We start from the raw sequence: 25,043 nt of genomic DNA on the forward strand, positions 1-25,043 counted from the left end.
GCTCAGGGTAAAACGTGTGGTTAGCACTCCTGGCTTGGCTTGGATTCTCAAAAGGGATTCAGAAGACAGCACACAACTTCGCTCTATTCAAAAGATTGCCCCGGTAGAAAAACATGTACATCAAGCTTAACAAAAACTGAGTTTAGTTAGGCTACATAATTAGGAATGATGAATGGTGGTACTGCAGTTCTCTCACACTACTACAGCGGAGTCACCAACCAAAAACTGTAACTGGCCCAAAAAGCTTCGAAGGGAAGCTGTGCACGTGCGTGCACAGCTTCCGTGCGTGCGTGCGTGCATGAGAGAGAGAGAGAGAGAGAGAGAGAGAGAGAGAGAGAGAGAGAGAGAGAATGCTCTCACCTTTTCTAAAATGGCTGGGAATCCCTTCCTATCACAGGCAAAAGGCATCTGGTGAACCAGGGCAACGTCGTCAGTCATGGTCATCGCCATGTCCACGAGCGTGTCTTCCTTCACTGCACACAGCCACATGCGCCGTCAGTTCCGTGATTAGTGCATGGCGACACGACAACCTCCCACATCGCTTGGCAGCAAACGTTCAACGCTCCATTTGGACACAACAACTGTGCTCAAGTCCAAACAAGTACAATTTCGACCATGAACCATCAGAAATTTCGCTCGCTTCATTGCCCTACAGCCAGCATATTGTGCAACCTTTTTTTCTCTTTGAAACCAACCTTCCTGAAAATTCCCCGGTCTAACTATCAATAACGTTTGTTAATGTTAGCGCCAGTCTACATCTGTTTTGATTTAGTTCAAGATGCAGACATGTGGTGTGGCTTTAAGAAATGAGACCTGCAATGCAACACAGTCAGAAGTTCCATCGAGCACATTTAAATGCAACTGCAGCGCCCCCGTTATAACCACAACATGAAAGACACGACACATAAGGTGAACTTGTGAGCAACTCCACTATCCCCCTTTCAACTCAAGCATCAATTCGCATGTTAGTCCGATTCAATATCTGTATGTTGAGCAGCCTCTGCAGTTTGGTGGCTCCCACATCCGACAAACAGAACATCAGCCGCAGAAAAGTGGCTTGGCTCTTTTAGGACGCAGGCTTCGCTTTCACCTAATCTTTTTTGAGCAATCACTTAGACCAGTTCTTTTCACGCAAAACTGAACCCAATCTGCATGCCTCGATTCGGGCCGATATCCAGTAATCTTAGCTCTTCCGCTCAATTTTCACTTCCCCCCGAGAGAGAGAGGAGAGCGCGCATGGAACACTCACTCCGGATCCCGCTGTCCGAGATGAGGATGAGTTCGTACTTGGCAGCTTCATAGCCTGGTTGCATATTGTTGATCTTGGGGTTCACCCCAACGGGGCAGCCCCCTACAAGGAAAGAAGAAGCGACAAAAACATTAGGCATCACTCACACAGCCGTTTTTCACCCCGTGACGTCACCGTCTTCCGTCATGGGCGACGGTTTCTCGGGCGATTTCTCGCCGAAAACGGTGCGGCGGTGATCGGAAGCCGGCCTCTACATTTCTGTTCCGTCAACGCGACGGGACCATGCGCTGCGGTAAACCAGCCAATCAGAAAACAAATTTTTGCGACTAAATCTAGCGAAAAGTGAGCACACGTAAAAATCAGCCATTTTCTTTACTTTTCCCATTAAGCACGCTCAATTCTAGGCTAAACTGATCACTAGGCAGACGACCCTGTACTCTGACGGAGAGCTCCAGTGGGAACACTACTCCGTCACGAAGAAGGTGACAGCTGTGAGAACGAGGGCTTAGTTGTCACACGGACGGCGGTTTTCTCCTCTTTCCTTCTTCCTACTATCTGCAGTGATACGACTTCAGGAACATCCGACTCAAGACAAGCTTCTCTCCAACTACTGATTGCCATCTCCTTCCCCTGGCCTGGATTGAATCTGGCATTGGTTTTCTTTTTTTAACGCTTATTCATCCTCATCAGCCTATCTTACCTCCACTGCAGAAAGAGGGCCTTTCCCACCGACTGCCAACGGCTCCTATTCTGTGCTGTTCGGATACACTTTTTACCAAATTCCCTTATCTCATCCTTCCACCAATTTGCTAGTCTTCTTCCCATATCTCTAGTCCAGTCTCTCGGTAGACACTTTAACCCTAGTTGCCTACTAGTTGTGGGCTAGAGCACTGCTTGGGCTAGAGTTGGGCTAGAGCACTGCTAGCCTACTAGGCTAGCAGTGCTCTAGGTGTAACTTTCAAGCAGTAATGGTGGTTTACAAAAAAGGCCAGCCATGCAAGACAGACACGGCACATTCGTTGTTGAAGGGTCTTGATCAGACATCCCATGGACTACAGAATGGCTGCCCTAACAGTGCGAACTCCGCAACATTGCTATTGTATTGCTGTTGTGTTGTGTTGTGTTGCGCGCGCGCACACACACAAAAAGTAGAATTTCAAAGATGCAGCCGTGTTTTCATGGGTGCACCGCGATGTGGGAGCGCAGATTAAATTTAGAACCACCTGGACTTCTTTCAAGGCTGACGGCGCGTACACGAGCCGTTTTCATATTGTTGCTTCCTCATAGATGCAGTTGCCACGGCCGGAAACCAAATCCGTGCCATCGTGCTGGCAAAAAAAAAAAAAAGGGGGGGAGGGGGAACTTGCATTTGTCGCTTTCTGCATAACAGGAAGGAAGAAGATAAAAAAGGGGCAGCTGAAAAAAGCTTGTCGCCAAAACCTATGCCTGAGCATGATAATGCAGTGAATTTCCCCAGAGAGATCCCCCACCAGCAAAGAGCAAAGGCTTGGGCGGTGTATATACGGGGAATTGCACAAACAGGTTGAAAGACCAATTACAATTAATAAAACCACAAAGAGATTACAAGAGTTTTGTGAATGACGACCCGTTCATGTAGGCACACCAATTGTCAAGTCATGTGCACTACCTTTACTGATGGTGTCCCTTGCGGCACCTTTTGGCGAGAGCGGTGCACAGGGCACAAACTAGGTGGCACAAGCCCACCACGCTATCATACTCGTATTTACATTGCACTGTTTTGGGGCAGGCACGAGTCACTGCTGGTGAATCGATGAACATCAGCTGCCCGTTTCCAAAAATTTTCACACGAAGAAAGATATAGAAGCAAGACTGGCACTATAAAGACCCAGCCCCCATTCTTTTGTGCTTGTCTATCTTTCCTTTCGGTCAATGCTTTAGGCACATACTTTGAATAACAAACCCTCCATTATTTCACAGTGCAAGACTGTGGCAGTCCACCAGCCAAGAAATCAAAACAAAAAGCTGACGAGGAAATGCAACACTGCGTACACGAAAGCTTAAACCATTTCTGCCGTACACCTCAATGACAAGGAGTCAATGACAAGTACCGAAACAGGAACGCATCAAGGAAGAGCAGGGCACTATGGTCAATGGCCTTCCTAATTAAGCTTCCGAGGAAGGGAATCTACGAAGTAATTATGGTACTTTCAAGTGCATGACGACGGCACATGCCTGCTGAGATCTCCTCTAGCATATAATAGTTCAAATCGAGTAGTTCAAATCGAGTTGTTCATGGGAGTTGCAAAACTCTCCATAGGTTCTCTGGATCAAAAAGCTGGTTTTGGCTGACCCCCTGCCTTGGGGTTGCAAACAGGTGCAAACAGATTATCCTGCCATCTGTAGACAGAAACGTGAAGCAGTAATCAAAGTAATCAACTGCTTGCAGCTGCTGCTGCTAGCCACAGAGGAAATGCCATGGAAACATTAGGAATACTTCCTAATTCCTCATTTCATCATTTGAAAATCAAGTTTTTTTGAAAAAATTATGTTATTAAACATCAAGTGTTCAGAAAAGTGGAGTTTTCCCCCGCAAGATGCCACACCAGCGCACTTGCCTTTCAGCTACAACAAAGCAGGGGTGATCACTCACACAACCCGAACTTTTAAGTGGACTTTTTCAACTGGCCGACATTAAAGAACTCCTGAGTTCGAAGTCTGCCGACCTCAAAACTGACAAGAGTGCAAGAGGGCACACAGATGGCTCACAGCCTGTTACTGTGCCACAATTTTATCGCTTCCGTAACAACCAAACTGGGACGACAGCAAATGAGGGCATGAAATAGGAACACACATGACTGATACAGAGTTTTCGATGCCGGATGAACTCACGGCAGGTTAAGTTTCATGGAAACGTTACTGGTTTCTCCAAGATTTATGGCGTGTGTACGAACCAAAATGTCCCATTCCCTGTGCGGACGTGTTGTTGTGAAACTGCAATACTACTTTTCGTGCCAGCATTCACACCCGGGCAAGAAGGTACTTTCAAAACAGTGCCATAGACGAGTATCGCTAGTCGTCTTATTTGGAATTTGCAATCGGAGATGGCGAGACTTTTTCTCACGGATGAATATTGGCCACTTTTGCAGGCAAAACTACGTTTTGCGGGCTCATTACACATTGCACTACGCACAGTAAATTAGGATTCTTGCCACAAACATGGTGACAAAAGCGAAAGTGTGAGTTTTGAGTGTGGCAGCTCCCAATAAAGAAAGGCCATGGTGTTTGTGAGCACCGTCATGTCAGCCTACTGCACTACTTCAAAAATGCTTTTGAACATACAAAAAATATGATTGATTTCTGGTACAACCAGGAGTAACAAGTGGTGCAAATAATGCAGCGCTTAAAAAAAATTTGTAAGAAATCAGTTCAACACTTTTTCGTACAACTGACATGAAATAAACATTCTGTAAGCAAAATATTTCCACTAAACGTATACAAAAACTGCAAATGCAAAGAAGGTCTTTAGGGCTTCCTAAAAAAAAAAAAAACAGTTTCATAAAAAAAAAAAAAAAGAGCAGTCTGAAATCCAAATAAGAGCACTTGCCTACAAAGACCCTGGCGTCAACCAGCGGATGCTTCTCCATGAGTCTCCGCACCAGCATTATGGAAGGGTCCCCCTCGTCTTGGATGCAGAACAAAAGCTCAAACTGCAAACAAGGGCAGGACGCATCATTAGAAACCAGAAGCCACTTCTCTCTTTCTTAAACACTACACATCAGAGCTGGGGTAGCCGATTAAACATTTTTGCAAAAAAAGAGCACACAAGTAGGAATTAAAAAAGGTAGTTGCCCTTTCAGCTAATGACAAAGTAAAACTTGGAGCTGCAATAGGGTGTCACTGTACAGGGAGCGGAAGAGAACGCTGGTGTACTGCAGGGGCCACCCCTGTCCCCTATGCTTTTATAGTTTTTTTTTTTTGCCAACACCACCTGAAGAAACCCAAAACTTAAGAAAAATGCACTGAAACACTCCTCATTTAATGTGACAACTTTCACCGAGCTTTCTAACCCTTGTCAGAAAACAAAGCACCTCCACTTCACTTGCACTCCCTTCATGACTCAGATCGACCAAACCATGCCAGTTTGCATCTTTAAAACTATACAAGAGTGTGCAAAATTTCAGAACTGATTTTTTTTTTTGCACAACACACAAACACCGTGCGCAAGCCACGGTGTTTCAGCATTAGCAGCGTCGACAGAAAACCAGGAGTGGCCGACACGTAGAAATTTTTCTTTTATCCCCCCCAAGCTGCCACAGCAAAAACGGACATCCCTCAATGCAAAATGCTGCTCTGGCTAGGCCTCTTAAACCTCGCTTGGCAAAGGCCCTGCCCAGGCCCTCAAGAAAGTGCCTCCTCCAAACTGGCATGCTAAACAACCTCGCAAGCACCGCCCTTGAGATGCACTTGTCTGCTTAACGACACGTTAGCACACAGGAAACAGCTAGCTCCCTTCCCTAAAGTAGGAAACGCATGTCACACACACGCTCACACACACCCACCCACTTGACCTCTGGCATAAGAGACTGGCCGCCTAACGCCAAACGCCTTGCGTCGGCGGCATCTCCTAGTCGATGCAACGGCACTCGACAAGCGCGACGGGTGCTACCGGGCCATCGCAAATGCTTCTTGGCTGGCAACGCTCTCCCTAGCCGAGGTGTGATAAGCCCACCCAAGCGAAGGCTCGCCGTCGTCCGCTTACTTTATCGTCACGATGGGTAACTGTCACCCAAGTGCCAAAAGCAAACACGCTCACACGGGGCTCTTTCCACGACTGGTGAGAGACGGACCTACGTGTGGGGGCAACAAATTTGCCTGCTTCTAGAGGCAACCTACTGTGACCTACTGGAGGGCTGGTTGGCCAATGATTAAGAAAAAAAAAAAAAAAAAGAGAAACCGCAACCAGTGTTTTCTCAATCTCTTTTACATTTACCTCTCCTACTCTAGTTCTTCCGCATGGTTATGTCCTCGCCAAATCTACCGAAAAAGATACAGCGTACAAAGACGCAGTATTTTGCTTCATTCGGAAAGTGAACAGGAAATCCAAGTCCAGCATCGACTCTGTGCATTCAACACCACCTTTCTGGCTATCAGAAGATGTGTACTGCTCTTTCCTCAATGAAAAAAATACCAATAACCCCGTGCACAAATTTAAAACGAAGCAAAAAAAAATTGCGACACAATGTTTCCAGTATAATAATATCCCTGCATCCCTGCTGTTTTTCATGATACAAATTCTTACCAAAGAAAAATGACAAAATAACAGAAAGGCAACGTTACAAGAGGCAGGGAAGGTGGCTAGAGGGAACTGGCAATTTGAATGCCCTTTTCTTTCCTTACAAAAAAAAAAAAGGCACATGAATAGGCCAAAACAACACAACAATAGGCTATGCATTACAGACTATTCTGGAAAGGCAATCAGACAACGTTTACAACTCCCTTCAGTGCCCGTTCACAAGTTGTTCTAATGTGACGACATTCAATACAAAAAAAAAAAAATTGCTATTTGCTGCAGAAGCACTGCAAATGCGATTCACCTGAAAGGTCCACCTAAATTTAGGGGGGGGAATTACGATATGAAAAAGACAAAAACGAGCACAAGGGTATTGTACCAAAAAAAAAAAAATACAATCTGCATAAAATAATTTTCTTTATGCTAATCCACTTTCCCAAGCTACGTATTACACTCCAGTTTACTACAAAAACTACAGCTGAACTCGTCCGATCAAATGCATTTTCCTCGGATCGCACCAATTGACTGACCGCTTTCAAACGCAAGCCCACTACGTGCCAAGAAGTCCGCCAACAAATGCCACACCCGTCGCATTGTGGCCCCCTGCTTGGAACACTGCCTGTCTTGTCGTCCAGGAGTGCCTCTTGATGCCCGACAAGGTCACTGTCAATCGTTTGATTTTGTGCATCGCAGTCTCAATAAGAACAATGCGCGTCGCAGCTTCTACACTCCAACGCAGCCGTCCCCTCCTGCCACGACGTGAGAAGTGTCTCGGCCATAAACAGCTGCTCGCAATCTCTTGCGTAGTAGCGCCTATGTACGTACACGGGGAAAGAATGGCCCCACCAGATAACAGCTTTGCTACAGCGGATGACAAACAGGGGCATTAGCGCGTACAGGTGTCTTCATGTTCGTGGAAGTTTCTTACGCTTTCACCTGCTGCCCCCCTTCCTTCCCCCCCCACAATGGTGGCTTAGTGGTTAGGACGCTTCCACGACGGGCATTTCTTCGCCCCACGATGGAACCAAGAAACGAAATCATCACTGTGTATGAGGTTTGGCCCGTGTTCAGGAAGCCAAGTTGAGCCAAGTCAATCCAAAGCCCTCTGCTAATGGAGAGACCAGGCTATGCAGTGTGCGAAACACAAACTCGATTTAATTTAAGTACAGCAAACTCCCGTTAAGATGAACGTGAAAAAACCATGATAATTTATTCGTCTTATAAGAAGTCCGTCTTATCAGAAGCCCTCCCAAACAAAGAATCGGCAACATGCCCAGGTGCATGCAAATATCTTGCTTCAAGACAGTGAATGAAGTGGACTTACAATGGAGGAAGAAGACAAAAAATTTGTTTATCTGAGTGCGCAACTTGATAGAAGACTGTCTTCAAGCGCTCTTGCCTGGTTTTGTTCAGTCCAAGCTGCGACACAGGGCGTACACCCACTACCTCAAGCGACAACTCAGCAGAGACAGAGAGGAAACTCGTCACTTTCTCGCGGTGATGCGGTGAGATTCGTGACACGAACCGAAGGGAACATGCATGCTCCCGCTGAGAAACGGCATGGGTCAGGAGAGATGCTACATTTGCGAACAGGAAGTCTCCGTCGCCGCTTTCTTACCCTCGCTCTTTTTTAACTTTGCTTTGTTGCTGGCTCCGTGGATTGATGGGTGGGAGAAGTGGTAGCTTTATCCACGTGTATTTTTTTTTCTCACTCCCTCCCTTCTGTGGCAGGAATTTGCTTTGGGCTGTGGTTTTCGTTTACTTTTCTTTCCCTCTGGTTGCATGAATGCGCTGCTACATCCCGCTAGTGCTGCCATGTTCGCTACCCAGAATTGCCCGCCGTCATGGTCACCCCGAAAGTTGTTCACCTTAACCAAAAAGTACGTGTAAGGCTGTTCGTTTTAATTAGACCTTTTTTTGCATCGCGTCTATGGAAAACCAAACTAACATGCTCACGTTGTTCGGCATAAGTGAGAATTCGTTTCAACCGAATTCGTATTGACGGGAGTTCACTGTATTTCACTCGCACGTTTAAACCCTGAGTGACGCGTGGAATTCCCATCGACCAGTAGTTATGTACAGAAATGCAGTCGACTCGATTTTATACCTTCATTTGATAAAGTTTAGGGGCCCCATAAAGGCATAAGCTACCTTTTGTTGACTTCAGCTAAATGGAGCGGAAAATTAGATGAACTGAATTCTAGCATACCCACGAGCATTCAACTAATAAAAGTTGAAAGTATGACAAGTTGAACACGATTCACTTAATTATGATACGAAAGACTTGGCAATAAACATGCCCAACTTCACGGTGCACTTCATGTCGACCAGTTTTTGTTCGATTTTAGGTGCTCCCTTCAAAACAACAGAGAGTGTTAAAAACACGCTTGCATACACGTCCTAAAAACAATTACCTTAAAAACAGCACCAAGAGTAATTGATAGCTCTATCAAATAAACTCCAAGGTAAATTGCGCTTGCAACCTGAACCATAAGGTCTTTACTGTTACAAGCTAATCTATACGTAAGCCTTCAAATGCAGAAAGAACCATCCAGACCGAGACAGTCCATAACAAATATAACGGATAAAAGTGGTCACATTAAAATAACAATGTAAGTTTTGCAATTCAATGAATAAATGTAGCCTTAAGCAAATAAAAAGAAAACGAAGAAGAGAAAGAAAGAAAGAAAGAAACAGTGTTCCAAGAAAGGGTAATTGTTAAGAAAGCATAATAAGCAATAATGGAGCTAAAAGCATGTTCTGGAAAGTGGCAGCTCATAAAATATGAGAAGTTCAACGGATGTTTTTTTACACTGGCTAGAACTTCCAAGATCGCACAAACATGCAAGTCTGAGTAAACCTAATCTATTTGCGCCTTCTTTACTCCACACATAAATGGACTTTGTTGCAAGAAGTCTGAACCGGGAACAAAAGGATTAGTAGAACAAAAGGACACTCAAATAAAACAAATATATCCACTTTGTTTTGACATCCCATTACGGTAGCTACGCATTGTTCAAGTGTGTTTTCTTCGACTGTCGTTGCTATCACGTGTCTATCGAAAGGCACGGAAAGCACCCTGTCGAACGGCATCCGCACGAGCGAAAACTGCAGAGCTGTGAGCAAGATAGCACAAAGGCTCAGCCCAGGAAGACAGGATAAACAACGCGGCTTTCCGGCAGAGCTACAGCTGACCAATGAGCTGCTTCATAAAAAAAAGCATCTCATTCTTTCAGTGAACTTTTGGTTGCCTCAAGGGAGCTGCAGAATTGTTTCGGATATTACATGGCTACCCAATCTAAAAAAATAAAAAAGGGACACCGTCCCAACCTGCGAAAGTAGATGTCCAGCGAAGACGGGGAGGGTATGAAATGTTCCTCATTGTCTCAGCGGGCTTTTCACTTGTGCTTGGCTTCTCTGGCGGGAAGTACTGGATGCATACCTAGCCTGATGCATGCTTTTTGCCCTCCAATGACATCAACACCCCTCCCCTTTCAAGAGCAGCTGCAAACCTAATCTTTACCAGGAACACATGGGGGGGTGGGGAGGGCCCCCATCGTTCATTGGCGCCTTGTCATCCATCGTGTAGTTTCGATGCTTGCTTTGTGGTTTTTTCTTTACGCGAATACTGAGCTCTATGCTGCATGCCTGATTAGCCTGACACGCGTGCTCGGTGTCTTGGGCGAGAACTACTGGGTCCTGCATGCGTTTTTTGTTTGTGACACGAAATGTGCCGACCAACGAGAGGCTAATAGCTTCGCTCTAAAACTGGACTTCTCTAAAAAATTTCAGCGTCATTTCAAGCTAAAAAAATCTTGGAGGTTCAACGAGCCAAAGCTACACTTGGGCTATTATAAGGCTTGGTTTTTGAAATGGGCGCTCAAAATGGTCCCTTGCCACTGGTGCCACCAAAGTTTAACGAGCTGTAAAAATAGTTTCAAGTGATGCGTAAAAAAACTGCTTTGATTCTTCGCTCACCAGAGTTCAGTAGTAGAAAATATAAAGATTACAGTTTTATGACGAACATTGTTTTGTCTATTGTTTGACCAAAATGGCTAATTATCTCATTATCTCAGGAACTAATTGAACAACTGAAAAAATAATGGCATAATTGAAATCAATGGGAAAAAAGCAGCAAGACTGACAAGTTTCACAAAGTTTGCTTGAAAATTAAAAGTTGTTTTAAGGCCAGTGTCCCCCCTTAAAAGAGTACTGACACCAATTTTCGACGTGAATATTATTTCACAGTTCACTTCCTTTACTGAACCGAATACCCTGGCTGAAATATGAGTGGCCTGCGATGCGAAGAACATACTTCAATTGGATCTCATTTATCGCACCGACGGAGCAGCGTGCAAAGCGGCAATCAGCAAATGGACATCAGCGTGTCATCAGCCCGCGATAGCCAAAAAAAGTGACGCGACAGCGCTCGTCAAAAACTCGTGACGTCACTTCAAGCACGCAACCCCGCGAGTTGCGAGCGGGCGCCGGCGCATTCACAAACAGGTGCACATAGCCAGAGCTACAGGCATAACTGCTGCCCAGAAAGGTACTGTTGGCAAAAGCAAAGTTCCACACACAGGAAAGGAAGCGATAATATAGCCTGAAATCGCAATAGAAGTCGCCATCGGGACTTTTATTAAAAGCGGTCATCGAATTACCGCTGCAATGGTAAGCCTAGCACCTTCAGGCAGCTCAGCCGTTCAGCTCCGGCGGCGGCGCGGTCGAAACAGCGCCCCCACCGGCCTCCCCAGTGTTTTGATGTCCGCACAAAGCGGTGAGGTCACGCCGGGATTCTGTCATATGCGCCTTTCGGGATGAAAGCGCAGGAATTTGAAACAAACGATTTTCAGGCCGTTCAATGTAAGTAATTATCGCACGCTGAAGTATTTAAAGTACTGTTTCGGGATCACCAGACCATTAAGCATCAATAAAAGCAATAAAAGTGGATCATAAAGTTTTCGTGTCAGTACTCCTTCAAGATGCGCCGAGATCTTGACACACTACTGTTTTCGCTTTCCACCTCCATCTGAAAAGCATCCACCGCAACCAAGATCGAACCTCCGCAACCAAGATCGAACCTCCACCCTTGGGCTACAAGTGAATCCCAATGCGTAGGAGTATGTTGACCGAAACGTACATATATGCGCTCATTTGAAACAGTAGGCAGTGACGCTTCCCTCGTCCAGGCAAAACCAGCTCGTGCTTGCTTTACCGACGTTCTCGCGCATATCGCTGCAGTCCGATGTCCCCGGAGAAACAACCCGGCCTCCTTGCAAAACAAGCAAGCGCCAACCTCTTGACCGCGCGATCTAGAAGTTGTGCCTGCTTGCGCAAAAACACGAGGAGAAAGGGAGAGATAACAAAGGGCCAAGGGACACCAAAGCTCGAAAGAAGATGCATAGCGCGCAACAAACAGCCGTGCCCATCTCTTTCCAGTTTGGGCTCTGGCTTATCTCCCTATCACCCCCCTTGTGGTGCACTGCGAAGAGTTTGAGAAGAAACACGCAGCTACACGACAGCGTCTCTCCTCTGACAATACTACACCCCCCAAGATTACAGCCTTGTCTGAATGTGCGCCTATGTTGGGCTGTTGGACTGACGAAACGGGTGCCAAGGACAAAGCCTGAGCCGGCAGTAAAATAAAGATATTTAGAAGCGGTTGAAGATCGCTACACACACACACAAAAAAAAAACAGCCAAGATAATTTGCTTAGCCTTAATGATTACGGGCAAGCTACAAGAGACTGAGGCACAAATAACAAATAGCTCAACAGCAACGTGAACAGACCTGAATGCTCCCCTTCAAATGGTGATTCGTGAATTGTCACTTTCTCACCAAACTGTTACCAAGGGCACTTGTAGTGCAACCGATGTTTTTCATAACTTCATCCCTGAGCACTGCTCCAAATATCCCTTTCCTTTTTTCGAAGGTTGTACTGCGGGGGAAAAGGCAGTACATAGGAACATGTACTGCCTACATGTTCAGTGTCCAATTTCAGTGGCCTTATAATGCGGCCCCCTTTATTGCACCGATACTTTCTAACCAACAAGTCAGGAAACTCGTGCTTTCGGCAATAGCTTGTGCAAACAGGTCATGTGATCTCGGACTAAAAGTTGCAATAAGGAATTACATTTCTGGTCTTTCTGCACTGAGGAAAATCCTCACCAACAAGCTGTGGTTGTGATAGAAGCCAAATGGGGCAGTTAATATAGGCTAGTTGGGCTTCTTTGTTGTATGCTTAATTGTTGCGCGAACGGGCATCCAAAATTCGAATTTTGGGGGTTCAACTCGCTGAAGCTACCTCCGGGCTATGAGGTGCACCGTAAATTTAGATTAATTTTTACCACCTAAGTGTTCCCACTAAAGAAAAACAAAATCAGAATTTCGAACATGTGGCCTCAAAGAAAATCAGTTTAATTTGCATCCCAGCCACTGCGGACTGATACTCGACTCACTCAGACTTGCAGTGACACTCGGCTGAGACACTCAAGACCTACACTGACACTCGACTCAGACACTCAGACTTGCACTGACACTCGGCTCAGACACTCAGACTTGCACTGACACTCGGCTCAGGCAGTCAGACTTGCACTGACACTCACCTGCGGATAATTCATGGTGAAGAACGACTCAAGGTTGCTAAAGAGGTTGGGGTCCACCCCGGTCAGGGGCTTGATGATGGACACACCAGGCAGCGGCACTTCCAGCGGCGGCGACAGTGTCTTCTTCTTGTGCAGCTTCATTTTCCTGTTCAACAAGGAAAGAAGAAAGGAAGAAGATTGAGACAGGCGCTAATAATCAGCAATTGTCACAGAAACAAATAGAGGGCAATCCAGGGAAGGATATACAACGTATCCTGGAACGCCGGTTGTTTTCAATCGCAATTATTCCCCCTCTTTTCCCTGCTATATTCCCCACCAGACAGCTACTACAAACATGCCAAAACATCACTTTTACGTGCAACATGCTCACCAAGATGAGCTGTAGATGAATTTTTATCAGCAGAGGCTGTAACACCATAGGAAACAGTACATAGCTTAAACTAAGAGCTCCCTTTGCACGGTGTCCATAGAAACTGCACTTGATGACCTATTGAGTTTGGGCTCATATTGGAAATATTTGTGGTTGAAATGTGCTGAAGTCACCCCCAGAAATCACAAGAATGAGCTGCTTGAGAGCCAATTCACCCTGGAAACTTTTGAGTAGCGTGCCCCAAAGCAAAAAAAAAAAAAAAAGAGGGCCAACCTGACACGAACACCCGAGCACTTTTTCTGTTCCAATGTTGCAATACCAGTTGCAATGCGGCCGAAAAGCCAAATTTCATTATCCTACCCTACTGATACAAAGTGCATACAATGCACAAGTATGAAAAATACTGACACCGCCACTTTCTAGCAAGATTGCTAGCACTAGACGCAGATTACTATGTGCTACTACAAGTTTTTTTTTTCTTTATCTTTCAGTGTCCGATTGACAGTACCCTATCTCCCAAGTCCAACAGATAGCTTACTTGAAGTATCACCAGACTGAAGGCACTGACACACAGCAGAGTTCAAAGTTCATGTTATAGCTAAATATGACTGCCAAAAAAGTAGTAGTGAGGGTACATTGCCATCCCAGTTTGATGACAGCTGAAAATGTAATTTCACAGCTAAATGTCACTTGAAGGTGATAATTTGAAGGCACTTCACACAACCAGCGCCAGCAACTTAAATTCAGTAACTTCACTTGAAATGAAACTCCTTCATCCGAAATGACCTGACTGGCACCGCGCTACAAGCGCATAAAAAAATGCAGGTCAGGGGCGGTATTCTCGAGTTTTGTCCCTTTTGCGTCCCTTTCAAAAGTGTCCCTTTTGGCGAGCCCTGATTGGCTAAAAGCAAACAACCGGAAGTAACGTAACGCAAGCGCAACAAACCTACTGCCAACGGCCACTGTTAACTGGAAGTACGTCACGATGAAAGGGACTCAAAAGGGACGTTTTGAAAAGGGACAGTTACGAGAATACCGCCCCTGAAGAGACTGTCGAAACTTCCAACATTGGAATGTGGTGCGCTGTCTGTAACGCCACGTGCCACCGCTACCCTCCTTTGTCTGCCCCTCGACTGCCAACACGAGATAAGCGTCAAGAATCCTCTGAGTGGCGCTACTCTACAGTCGGGAATAGGAAGAAGCCGATAGCAAACAATGTGCAGCTTCGTGATGGGAATTCCTCACTGACAAACCGAAGGCAGCAGACTCAAGTGGGAGGGGGGCCCCACACGACAATAGCTGCTACCCCTGAACAAGAAAGCAACACGAGGACATGAAACATGCAAGGCTTGGTTCAACAACCTCCATCCTATGCGTTAATCCCAACCCTCTCATTCGAAAACACACCATATAATTGACGTTGTGATGTGAAAAGCTGGCCACCCACAGTGCACGACGGATGAATATCTTTCAGGTAATCACCTTACCCAGAACATGCATATTGTAACGAAGGTGGGTGAAAGTACCAGCAGATTGGCACAGTGCTGCCATGAAGGTGTTTAAGAGTGGAAGCGGGCATCGCCTGCATCAGCACAAATATCAGTGACAGCCCCCACTAGGAAGACAATTGATTGATTGATTGATTGATTGATTGATTGATTGTAGGGTTTAACGCGCCGACGCAACACATGCGATGAGGCGCGCCGTAGTGGACCACGTGGGGATCTTTAACATGCGTTGAAATCTCGTGCGCACGGGCATTTTTGCTTTCCACCTTTATCAGAGAAGCGGCCGCCCAGTCGGGAATGGAACCCGCGTCCTCGTGCTTGACACCTACAGGACGAGGGACGCATGTTCAGACAAGGCATCGTATTGCTATGGACTTGCACGAGACAATGATCACCGAGCTCAGCCCAATCTCGATTCCCGATTCGTCGTGCCTCTTACCCACTATTTGTACTTGGGATGTAGATCTCCCTTAGAACATAAAAATGAATGTTGCCTCTCGTTTAGACGAACTCGAAGGGACTGTGACGATTTGTTCGCATTATCAGAAATTCACCTCCACCGGAGGTTTTGTTGCGTTGTGGACATTACAAGAGGGCAAAAGTGTTGTTCGATTTATCCATGGAGCCCATCTTAACCGGAGTCTACTGTTTTTCAGTATCCATATTCTTGAATCTGTACTCTTGAATAGTTTTGAGTATATGTACAAGAGTATCACCAATATATTCTGCTACGTCAGAGTGAAACGCATTGCAGTATATTTTACAGCCGAAGTGCACCTATCCCGTTTTTTTTTTCCGGAATACATTTTTTCGTTGTCTCTGCTAAGCCTTGCTTCACGGCAACTCCATCTAACAAAACACCTGACCCTCCCTCCATTCAGCAGGAGCCGATGTTTATCAGCCGCATGGCTGAAAATGTGCTAGAATTGTTATCGTACACGGTCAGACAATGGCTTTTGTGCTATATATTATTACACGAAGAACACGCGGCGTCGGGCGACCCGATCGTCACAGATAAAAGGGGAAAGCTAACGGCAAAACTGCACACTACTTTGAGGTCAGTCCACCTCCCTGTATTCGATGTGCTTCCAAGATCACATACATACATATCTATGCATATTGTTAGGGATGAGGGGCTCGGAAGAAATACAGAAAGGAAAGCAAGAAGTCCACAAGTAACAAGAAGACGTAGGGGAATAAGTTTTTTTTTTATGTTATGATTAGTGAAGTTACCATTTCAATCTTCGCAGGAAGGGAAGTGGCATAGTCACAGTATACACACATTCAATATACAGTAGACTCCAGTTAAGTTGAACTTGGTTAAGATGAGCAACACTTTTGCTCTCTTGTAGCGTCCACAATGAAGAAAAACCTTTGCTTAAAACCAATTTTTGATAAGACGAACTCGAAATGACCGTGAAATATTGTTCATATTACCAAACATCTACACATACAGAGAGAGAGGGTTAAATATTTGCCCTTTCCTCAAGTTTCCCACATAACGCAGCAAAGCAATTCAATAATTCAGTGAATTCATTCCACTTAAATTTTCCTCGATGCTCTTCGTAGGCAACCTTCTAAACGTGATAAAGCAAACCCCAGCCTTGCATGCAAGATTTAGTAGCAAATAGTAGTCAAGCAGCTAAGACATGGTATGTAACAAGAAAACAACTGCTTGCTTTCAGGAACAACTGAACTGGGTAGCCAATGAGTCAGATTGACTTGTCCGTCCATTCGGAGTCAAGGAAAAGGAAGGAAAATGGCAAAGAAAGGGAAATAAAGATGGCAAAACGAGGCAAGCCAGTGTACCATAACATGGTGAGGTCAACTTGGGCAAACAGGAAGAGAATGAATGCAGAGTCAGTGTCTCAAGACAGTTGAAAGTCAACGGTTGCGGTGTAAATAGCGGCAAGATACATGCTCGTGCAAGCGGCAAGTCCCACACAGGAAGTGCGCTAACACAGAGCGTTGGATGTAATTGGTAACAGACTCGCAGGCGTTTTAATAAATAGCTGCACAGTATAGTTCTGTTTCGCTCCTCCATTCTTGTTTGCCAGGCTTAGTAGACAACAGAGTTCCTTCATACGAGTAACAGTTCGAGCATACAAACTATGCCCAGTCACTTTGCCATGCTAGGTTCGTATTACGATAAACAACGCAGCAACGGTTTCTCTTATGTTTTTTTCTAGGGCAGTGAACGACATCATGAAAGGTGGCAAATCGTAGCTTCGTCCTGTCTGCCCAAGCCCAAAGTGGCTGTGTCGACAAAGTATCAGATCCAGCATCAACATTCACGCCAAGGTGACATCCTGCACGCAACTGAACCGGTGACGTCCGACATATGATACACCCGATCAGCATGACTGAACTTCCCGTTTGCAACATCGGCCGCTAGAGCAGTACTGCCTTCTGCAAGCAGGCAATGCTGCAGAGACAGGAGCAACCCCGCTGAATGTAACAGGGGTTGCTGCAATTTGCTTTCCCTGCTTTATGCCAGTCTAACTTGCTGCAACACTAGCCACGATTAGCACATATCGAAGCCTACTAAAGTCTGTTTTACACCCTGTAGAGTAGTGACACGGACTGCTTGGCCTGACAAGATCAGTGGCCTGTAGCTTAGAAAAAATTGGCGCAGCTTGATGCAAGGCTGGAGAAACAGCAGAGCTGGTGGCCCCTCTCCCTTCGTCGGAGATTCGACTATTGCACGTCACGTGGATTTCCGAACTTGCCGCTGAAAGTTCGCCTCGAGTGGCAGGCTCCGATCGTTTCGTCTGCAGGCTTTCACACCCCTCCCAATGTGGACCGCACTGGCAAGGGCTAGAGCCCGCGGCCAAGTCAAAAGGCCAATGCCCGTGCTGCGAACCCTAAGGAGATGCTGTGTGCCCAGAGTGCGACGATAGCTCAATTGAATAAGCGCTGGTTTCATAACGCGGGGGAGCCAGCTTCGATTTTGACCACGGGAAGCTTTTTCTTTTCATTCCAACTGGCTGCACATGATACTGTACCCCACTGCTGCTAACCCCGTACCCTCGGCCTTTAGGGCGGGCCCAGTGGTTATATAGGCTGACAGTTTCACAGCGTAAAGGTACCGGGTTCGATTCCCAAGACCTCCCTAACCACATTTTTTTTTTCTTAAGGCTTAGAGGTTTTTTGGTGCGATCGATAGACAAAGCTCGGCCTAAACAGCACTGCTGTTAATATGATTTAGTGCGTGAGCACTTTCATCAACGCAAGTTCAGTGAATCCGAAATCAAAATGAACCTGTCTTGCTTGCCGCGCATAAAAACAGAGTGAGAGATCCAGCAATGTTGCAGGCATCCTATCCAGGCACAGTTACATTGCTTTCCTGAGCTAAGTTATGTTGTTAGCACTAATTCCAGTTGGAATATATGCTTACCAATGGGTCATTGTAGGAACGTTCGTTAATCCCACCGGAAAAAGCTCTGGGAGCATTACATAAAGAAGCCAAAGCGGCGAACTAAAAGTAGGCACGAGGTTTTTGGAAACACAGTTGCGATTGCACATGTTCCTCGCAATTGTGGTTACTAAGTTCACTGCCTGTCATGCATGGCATCTTGGCAGCATCAGGTTAAAATTGCAACTGAAGCAAATTTTTTTCTTCACTTTTGCTGCTTTGTTGCATTCTATTAGGGAACGGGGTATGCAGAAGAGAACTAGAGAATAGACCTAGGGAACATTTTCTGCAAAAAGCCTATAAGCCTGAGTTACACTGTTCACCAATAGAGCAAAGCAAATGCGCCACCAGTTATAGTTAGAAAGTTGTTTGTAGCAGTTTACAACGTATAGTACCTCATTTTCATTTGTCGAATTTGTCACCTGATTATAGAATGAACTCAAAGCATGTATAACTTTCGAATATTCTTAACCCGACACCGCGCTGTTGGCCGACAGTGTTGCAAGGTTGCTAGAACGCGTCCAAAAACGTGCACTTAAAATGCGTCTGCGTCTGGTGAAATGTAAGTCATATACTGCTACAATATTTCATAGCTGGGATCCCTAAGGGCTGTCCAAGCAGAGGAAATAGGCAAATTCATTTTCCTTTCACAACCCCTTTAAAGGAGAGTTGCAACAACATCCATCTTCAGAGGAATCCAAAAAGAGATCCCCTTTACACTCTAATTTAGATTCCACATGCTGGGAGCATAAAAGTTTGAGCATTTTGAGCCAACCTTGCATAGCTAATCCATCACTTTGAAAAGGGACGACATCTGGTGGGAAAGGGTGAAACAGAAGCCACATACAGTAACAAGTAAAACAAAACATTTGCAAGCATTTCCACCTCAACAAAAACGCCACCTTCCATCTCCATTCTAGCCAGCGTGCTTTTTTTGTTTGTTTGAACGTTGTCTGACGTCGCTCTGAATCTATGTTCAAGAGAAAGTGCGTGCGTGTGCAAAGTGTGCGTCTGTCTGTCTGTGTGTGTGCGTATGTGCGCGGACGCACTGATGTGACATCAGGTTTCCTAACTGCCTGGCAGTGGGAAAGCAGTTTTCTGCAGCAAAGCATACCTGTATACCCCCCAACGGGTTCATCTCCATGGGCAAAAACGCCAAGGCGCCAAGAATACACCTACACACTGCATGCTTCACCCCTACCCAGGTTTCCCATTCATGGAGATGGCCCGGTTTTATTCCAGTTTCCTTAACACGTTGCCGATAAAAAAAAAGCAAGACGCTGCTGGTCGAGTTAGAAATCAGCACAGCGTTTCGAGACAAGCGCTACACTGTAAAATACTCTACACCTTTAAGGTAATTTTGTCCATAACTAACACCTTAACACATCCTGTAAGAAATGCAAAACACCATTTTAAAGGGCGTTATAAATGACAACACCCTTGAAACGTGTTCTTGAGTTCTCGTCAGGGTGTAAGTTTTACTTACACTGTTAAACTGAGCGTTAAAACGGCGTGTTCTTGCCATGGTTTAAGGGTGTTAGAAGGGTGTTTTTTTTGTTTTTGCTGTGGTGTAAGGGTGTTAGCTATACAATTCCTAGAGAATATGTAGCTGGTCCCTGCTGGTTTGTGGCCAAATTCCCAGCTGGGCGCTGCTGGTCCCTGCTGGGACCAGCTGGGACCAGCAGCGCCCAGCTGGGAATTTGGCAACAAACCAGCTGGGACCAGCTACCATATTCTCTGAAGATGTGAAAATTCCCCTTAACACTGTGAAACATTTTACAGTGATATAGGTAAGCTAATGCACCCTCCAGCAAGGCGAACGTACGTCACGTCGCAATTAAACAATACCCACGAGCGGCGGTTGCCGGGTTACGTACTACACTTGGCTACACGCTCGTCCTTCGTCGACGGCACCGCACGGCGGAATGCGATGAAAACAACGGCGACCGACAGTCCGGAAACGCGCGTTCAGGCGCTTCAGTGTGGCCCGGGGAAATGAGGAAACGGGGCCGAGAACCACGCGTGCACGCGGGGCCAGGGTAAATAGAAAACGCGGAGGGAAAAAAAGACAAAACCAGAAAAGGAAAGAAACAAACCGAAAGAGCAGGCGAAAAGAAAGAAAAGGGAAAACACGACCACAGAGGGAAAGCAGCAGCAGCAGCGGCAGCGACGAAACCAAAACACGCGCCGCTCGGTGTGTTCTGCTCGACTTCTGGCGCCACAAAAAAACGCGGCACGGCGCGAAGGACAGGGAGACGAATCGTGCGCCAGAGAGAGAGAGAGAGAAGTGCAAGTGCAGTACACACGGGCGTCCGAGAGCGTTGGTGCGCTGCTTTTGCTTTCAAACACCCCGAACAGACGCTACTGCCGTTCACCGCGCACCTCCGACAAAATCGTTTGCAACTTTCACTTGTCCTGAAAGCACTGAATCTCCTTGGAACACCTGTTTCATTCAGTGCGGCCGTATTCGTGAAAGCGATCGCTGTCCTTCGCGTTGTCATCATCTTCGGCGTCCATTTCTGTGAGCGACGCGAAAAGCGCAACTCAGAGGGCGCAGTGAAGTGTGGGAGACCATCGTGCGCTGCCACCGACACCCTCCGTCGTCGTCACCCGCGAACAGACTGCCTGCGGCCAGCTATAGCTAAACCTGAACAGTCGTCGTCTTCGTGGGTTAAAGTGTTTGGACAACTGAACTGGTCACACCTGTCCAGCCGACGACCCCGAAAGTGTCGACGGGACGTTATTGAACGCGTGTCGAAGGGGCGTGGCGGTCCACGCGTACTGAAGTCGTGTCCAGGGACGACAAGGCTGTCGTCCATCCGATTGTCTGTACAATTTGACACGCCAAAAGACTAAAACGCCAACGTGCAAGTTCATACCCCTCTGCTTTCGCTGCACAGCGAATTGACGGTTTCAAATTCTATTGCGACTGAAGCGCTCAAAGGTATCAGGGCTACCAAGCAGTCACATTACGGCTGTGGCATGGAAATCTGTTGTGTTTAGTTTCGTTCAGCGCCGTTACCAACGTAACGCTGTCCTTGCGCCTAAACTACGTAATCTGTAAGAGGCAGTAACAAAGAAAATGCACGGCCAAGAAGTAGCGGTTATTAGTGCCAGCTATCGCCGCGTTTACCGACAAAAATCTAGACGCGACCTAAACCAGCCGGCAACTTCGGTGGGGTAGTGATGAATGGGGGTTAAATTGCGCCCCGAGGCCACGGGGTTAAATTTCCCGAAGCGGCGGCTGACACCTTAGGGGAGGCAAACACATGCTGAAGCTGGCTAAAAGTGAGATTTCCACGGGCGTTAAATAAACTCAAGTGGCCTGAATTACCCGCGCCAGCTTCGGCAGCCCTTACAGCCGAAGAACAGCTTCTCCACGACTTGAATGGTTGACAGCGTTTACGGGAGAGTATACACGCTTTAGGGCAAAAACACGTCTTTTGACGGGTGTTAATTATACTATACACCCTTTAAAAGGACGCTTCGTGCTTCTAAACACATTGAAAAATTATTTACACCTTTAAAGGGCCATGCAGACAAAACACAAGATTGGTTCATTCGAAAGATTGCCTCGTTAGAGTCATACTGACACCACTTTTAATATAAACTTTGCTCAAATAAGCTATATAATTAGGAAAAAAGGGAGTGACCATGCGACCCACTCGCTTATTTCCCGCAACAGAACCTATGATGTCATATGCCCAGCTGTGCGATTGGCTGAGGCCGGCAAACGCTATTAGGCAGGGCTTATAAGCTTGCCAAACGAGCTATTTGCGCTTAAATTCGGGGCACATTCTTTTTATAGCAGTAAGAATGGTGGAGTAAACAGTGGAAGTCACGAAAGCACACGTAAACGTAGAAGTACTGATGCGCACTGCTGTTGGTACTGCGCGCACTATACTTTTTTTACCTTCACAGCAGTGTGGCGCTTTGGGGTTGTCTCAGACGACACTGGTCGATTAGTGTAATCGACATTGTCGTACATCACCCTGTGTGACGAACGTACATGTTTCACAAAACCATTACTACCTACTGCAACAACAAACCAGGTGCTAATACGGTCACAAACAACGCAACGGCAGAAAACGGGCCCGGTGCAGTATGGTGGCGCCATCTAGAAGGACTGATGGTAAGCAAGGCTCCGCAGTCGGCTGCAGAGCCTAATGGCGCACTAGGTTTCGCTTAAAGACCTGTTCTTGTGACGTCATTGCAGACGTCCCGAAAACACGATTTGGCGGGAGACTCAAAATTTTAATTTAAAGGGATTACTTTTTCAGTGATAAAGCATCGCTTGCTTCCGGAAAAGCGCTGGGGGCAATATAAAACCCCAAATATTTCGAATAAAACAAACTTGTATTTTGCCTGCATGGTCCTAGAGTCACTAGATAAGGTTACCAGTATTGGTACTATTTTCTCCTATTGTTCCGTGCCGCCGGCGTTATCACTGGTCAGTTCGCATCGCGTGACATTTGTTTACACCGCGACCGTTCATGGGCAGCGCCATTTTGTTGTTTATGCGTTTTCTGTCGGTCAACTGTGGTAGTCTCAGCTTGTCCTCCCTGCCCTGCGACTGCGCGCGACTGGCGTCGTTCCGAACCACGGTGTAAGAGTATTCTTACACCGTGTTCCGAACGCGGATAAAAGATAACGCGCTTCCGTAGCATTTCAGCAGCAACAGTGTGTCCGAAGATGCCGTGTTGCTGCGTCTTCGGCAGGGTTGTTTACAAATGACCTCGTCAAAGTTAGCAGTGAGGCCGCAGAAGCGGTAATCTGGAAACACTGATAAACACCAAAATGGCCACTGTTGCTCACTTGCGTGCCTCAGTGACGATACTCTATCTTATCTAGTGACACTAATGGCCCATTTAACTCTTTCGTTACCGCGGGAAATTGACCAATTTTGAAGGGTCTAACAAAACATTTTTTCGTGCTATACATATTGGTTAGGCACACATTGCAGTGACATACAATGCAGATTATTCCACGCGCTTTCCAACGACACCAGTTTTATTAATGTTTTCCTCAATAATGATTCCGAAAAAAATTATCGAATTCGAAATTTTTGTCCGCGCGTCGAAGAAAAAAGAAAAAAGTAAGTTGTGTATAATAAACCACGTGTAGTAGAAAAAATTTAGAATATACATTTTGTAGGTAGACATTTCGAAAACCCGTCCTAGAAAAAAAAAATTGAGTTGCGCAGTACAATTTGTCAGATATAAAAGAAAATGTTAGCCCACGTGGTGCCCATGCCATGTGGTGAAGCCCAACCTCTATTTCAGGTTTTGCTATTTTGGATAGTTCTCTAGAAGAAATCTGGTGGTTTGACATTATTAAAGGCCCAAATTAGCCTCCACGTGATGTAAAAACACCTTGTCAATGATTATGACCGGCACAATATTGAAGGCAAGCAAGCGATGTGAAAAAAATCCGCTTGGAGTTGAGAACCAAACTCTTTGGTGGATGCTTGTTGACGTTCTGATGATCGCTCATCAGTCAGAACTTTCATTTGCGTTTTATTATCATGTTCTGACTCACTATGGTAGCCCTGCTTGCAGGAATAAGGTACGATGCGCTAGAATCATGCCCAGCAAGCTTTCACCAAGCCGCCGTCGGGCTGTGAGGCGAGTTCAGCACTACGAGCCTACTACATTGCAGCGCCACCTAACAATTTCGAAAAGAAACAAATACAAGGCTGTTGGAGACTTTGTCAGAATAAACAGTACTACTAAGAAGCGACACCAGACTTCCGGAAATACCCTCGTATGAAACCGAAACTGGCCGGTGAAAAGCTGGCGGTGTTCAAGGCCAATTGGAAGCGTTCTCCTCGTCTGAACTGATACCCGACGACTTGGTGTTATCGTTTGACTTTCAGCGGAAGCTCTTATCGCAACAGTACTACTAAGAAGCGACACCAGACTTCCGGAAATACCCTCGTATGAAACCGAAACTGGCCGGTGAAAAGCTGGCGGTGTTCAAGGCCAATTGGAAGCGTTCTCCTCGTCTGAACTGATACCCGACGACTTGGTGTTATCGTTTGACTTTCAGCGGAAGCTCTTATCGCAGAAGCAAGGCGTAGATAAAGTGGAAGCGCGAGCGGCATGCTTGTTTTGAGGAGCAGTAGCGGGCGACGGAGGCGCCATGGCAAATGAGCTTGTAGTTGGGTAACTGCGTAGCAGCGCCAAATATGAATTTCGCAATGCGAAAACGAAACCGAAACTGCTGGAAATTGGTTGAAAATGTCAGGCACACTTGCTACACATGCGGGGGACCATCAGAAATAAGCTTTGGGAGAATAAAGCTGCCCTTTGTCCGAACCAAAGATCATTAGTGAATAGCTGGGGCCATTTTCAAGTAATTATCACCTCTCAATGCTGTCGGATAACAAAGCTGACCCCATTATTTGGTATTTGACTTGCCAGGAGCCTTTTGACAAAAAAAATATTATGGTAATGCAGCCTAACCACGACCTGCATCCTTTTTTCTCAAGTGCAGCAGCCACGCCCCCTTCGTCAAAAACACGCACACCTCAGCTCGCAAAAAACGCCGCCAAAAATCTCAGTGTCGCCGGAGCGGGAAAATTTAAACTGATTCTAAAAGGGCAATGCCTAGACTAATCACTG

General features: G+C 46.2%; 1 protein-coding gene across 1 annotated transcript in view; it reads right to left on the reverse strand.

Annotated features, from left to right (window-relative positions):
* The window catches only part of Glct (ceramide glucosyltransferase), an 89,064-nt gene that overhangs the window by 14,324 nt on the left and 49,697 nt on the right, over positions 1-25,043 (reverse strand). The window contains exons 2-5 of the mRNA XM_077692739.1: positions 13,128-13,272; positions 4,836-4,938; positions 1,250-1,351; positions 361-473 (exon numbers count right to left, since the gene is read on the reverse strand). Of these exons, the coding sequence (XP_077548865.1) occupies positions 361-473; positions 1,250-1,351; positions 4,836-4,938; positions 13,128-13,272 (463 nt within the window). The remainder of the gene's footprint in view (positions 1-360; positions 474-1,249; positions 1,352-4,835; positions 4,939-13,127; positions 13,273-25,043) is intronic.

This window comes from Haemaphysalis longicornis, unplaced genomic scaffold (assembly GCF_048455015.1).
Source record: "Haemaphysalis longicornis isolate Haplotype H1 unplaced genomic scaffold, Haemaphysalis longicornis Haplotype H1 scaffold_12, whole genome shotgun sequence".
NCBI lineage: Eukaryota > Metazoa > Arthropoda > Arachnida > Ixodida > Ixodidae > Haemaphysalis > Haemaphysalis longicornis.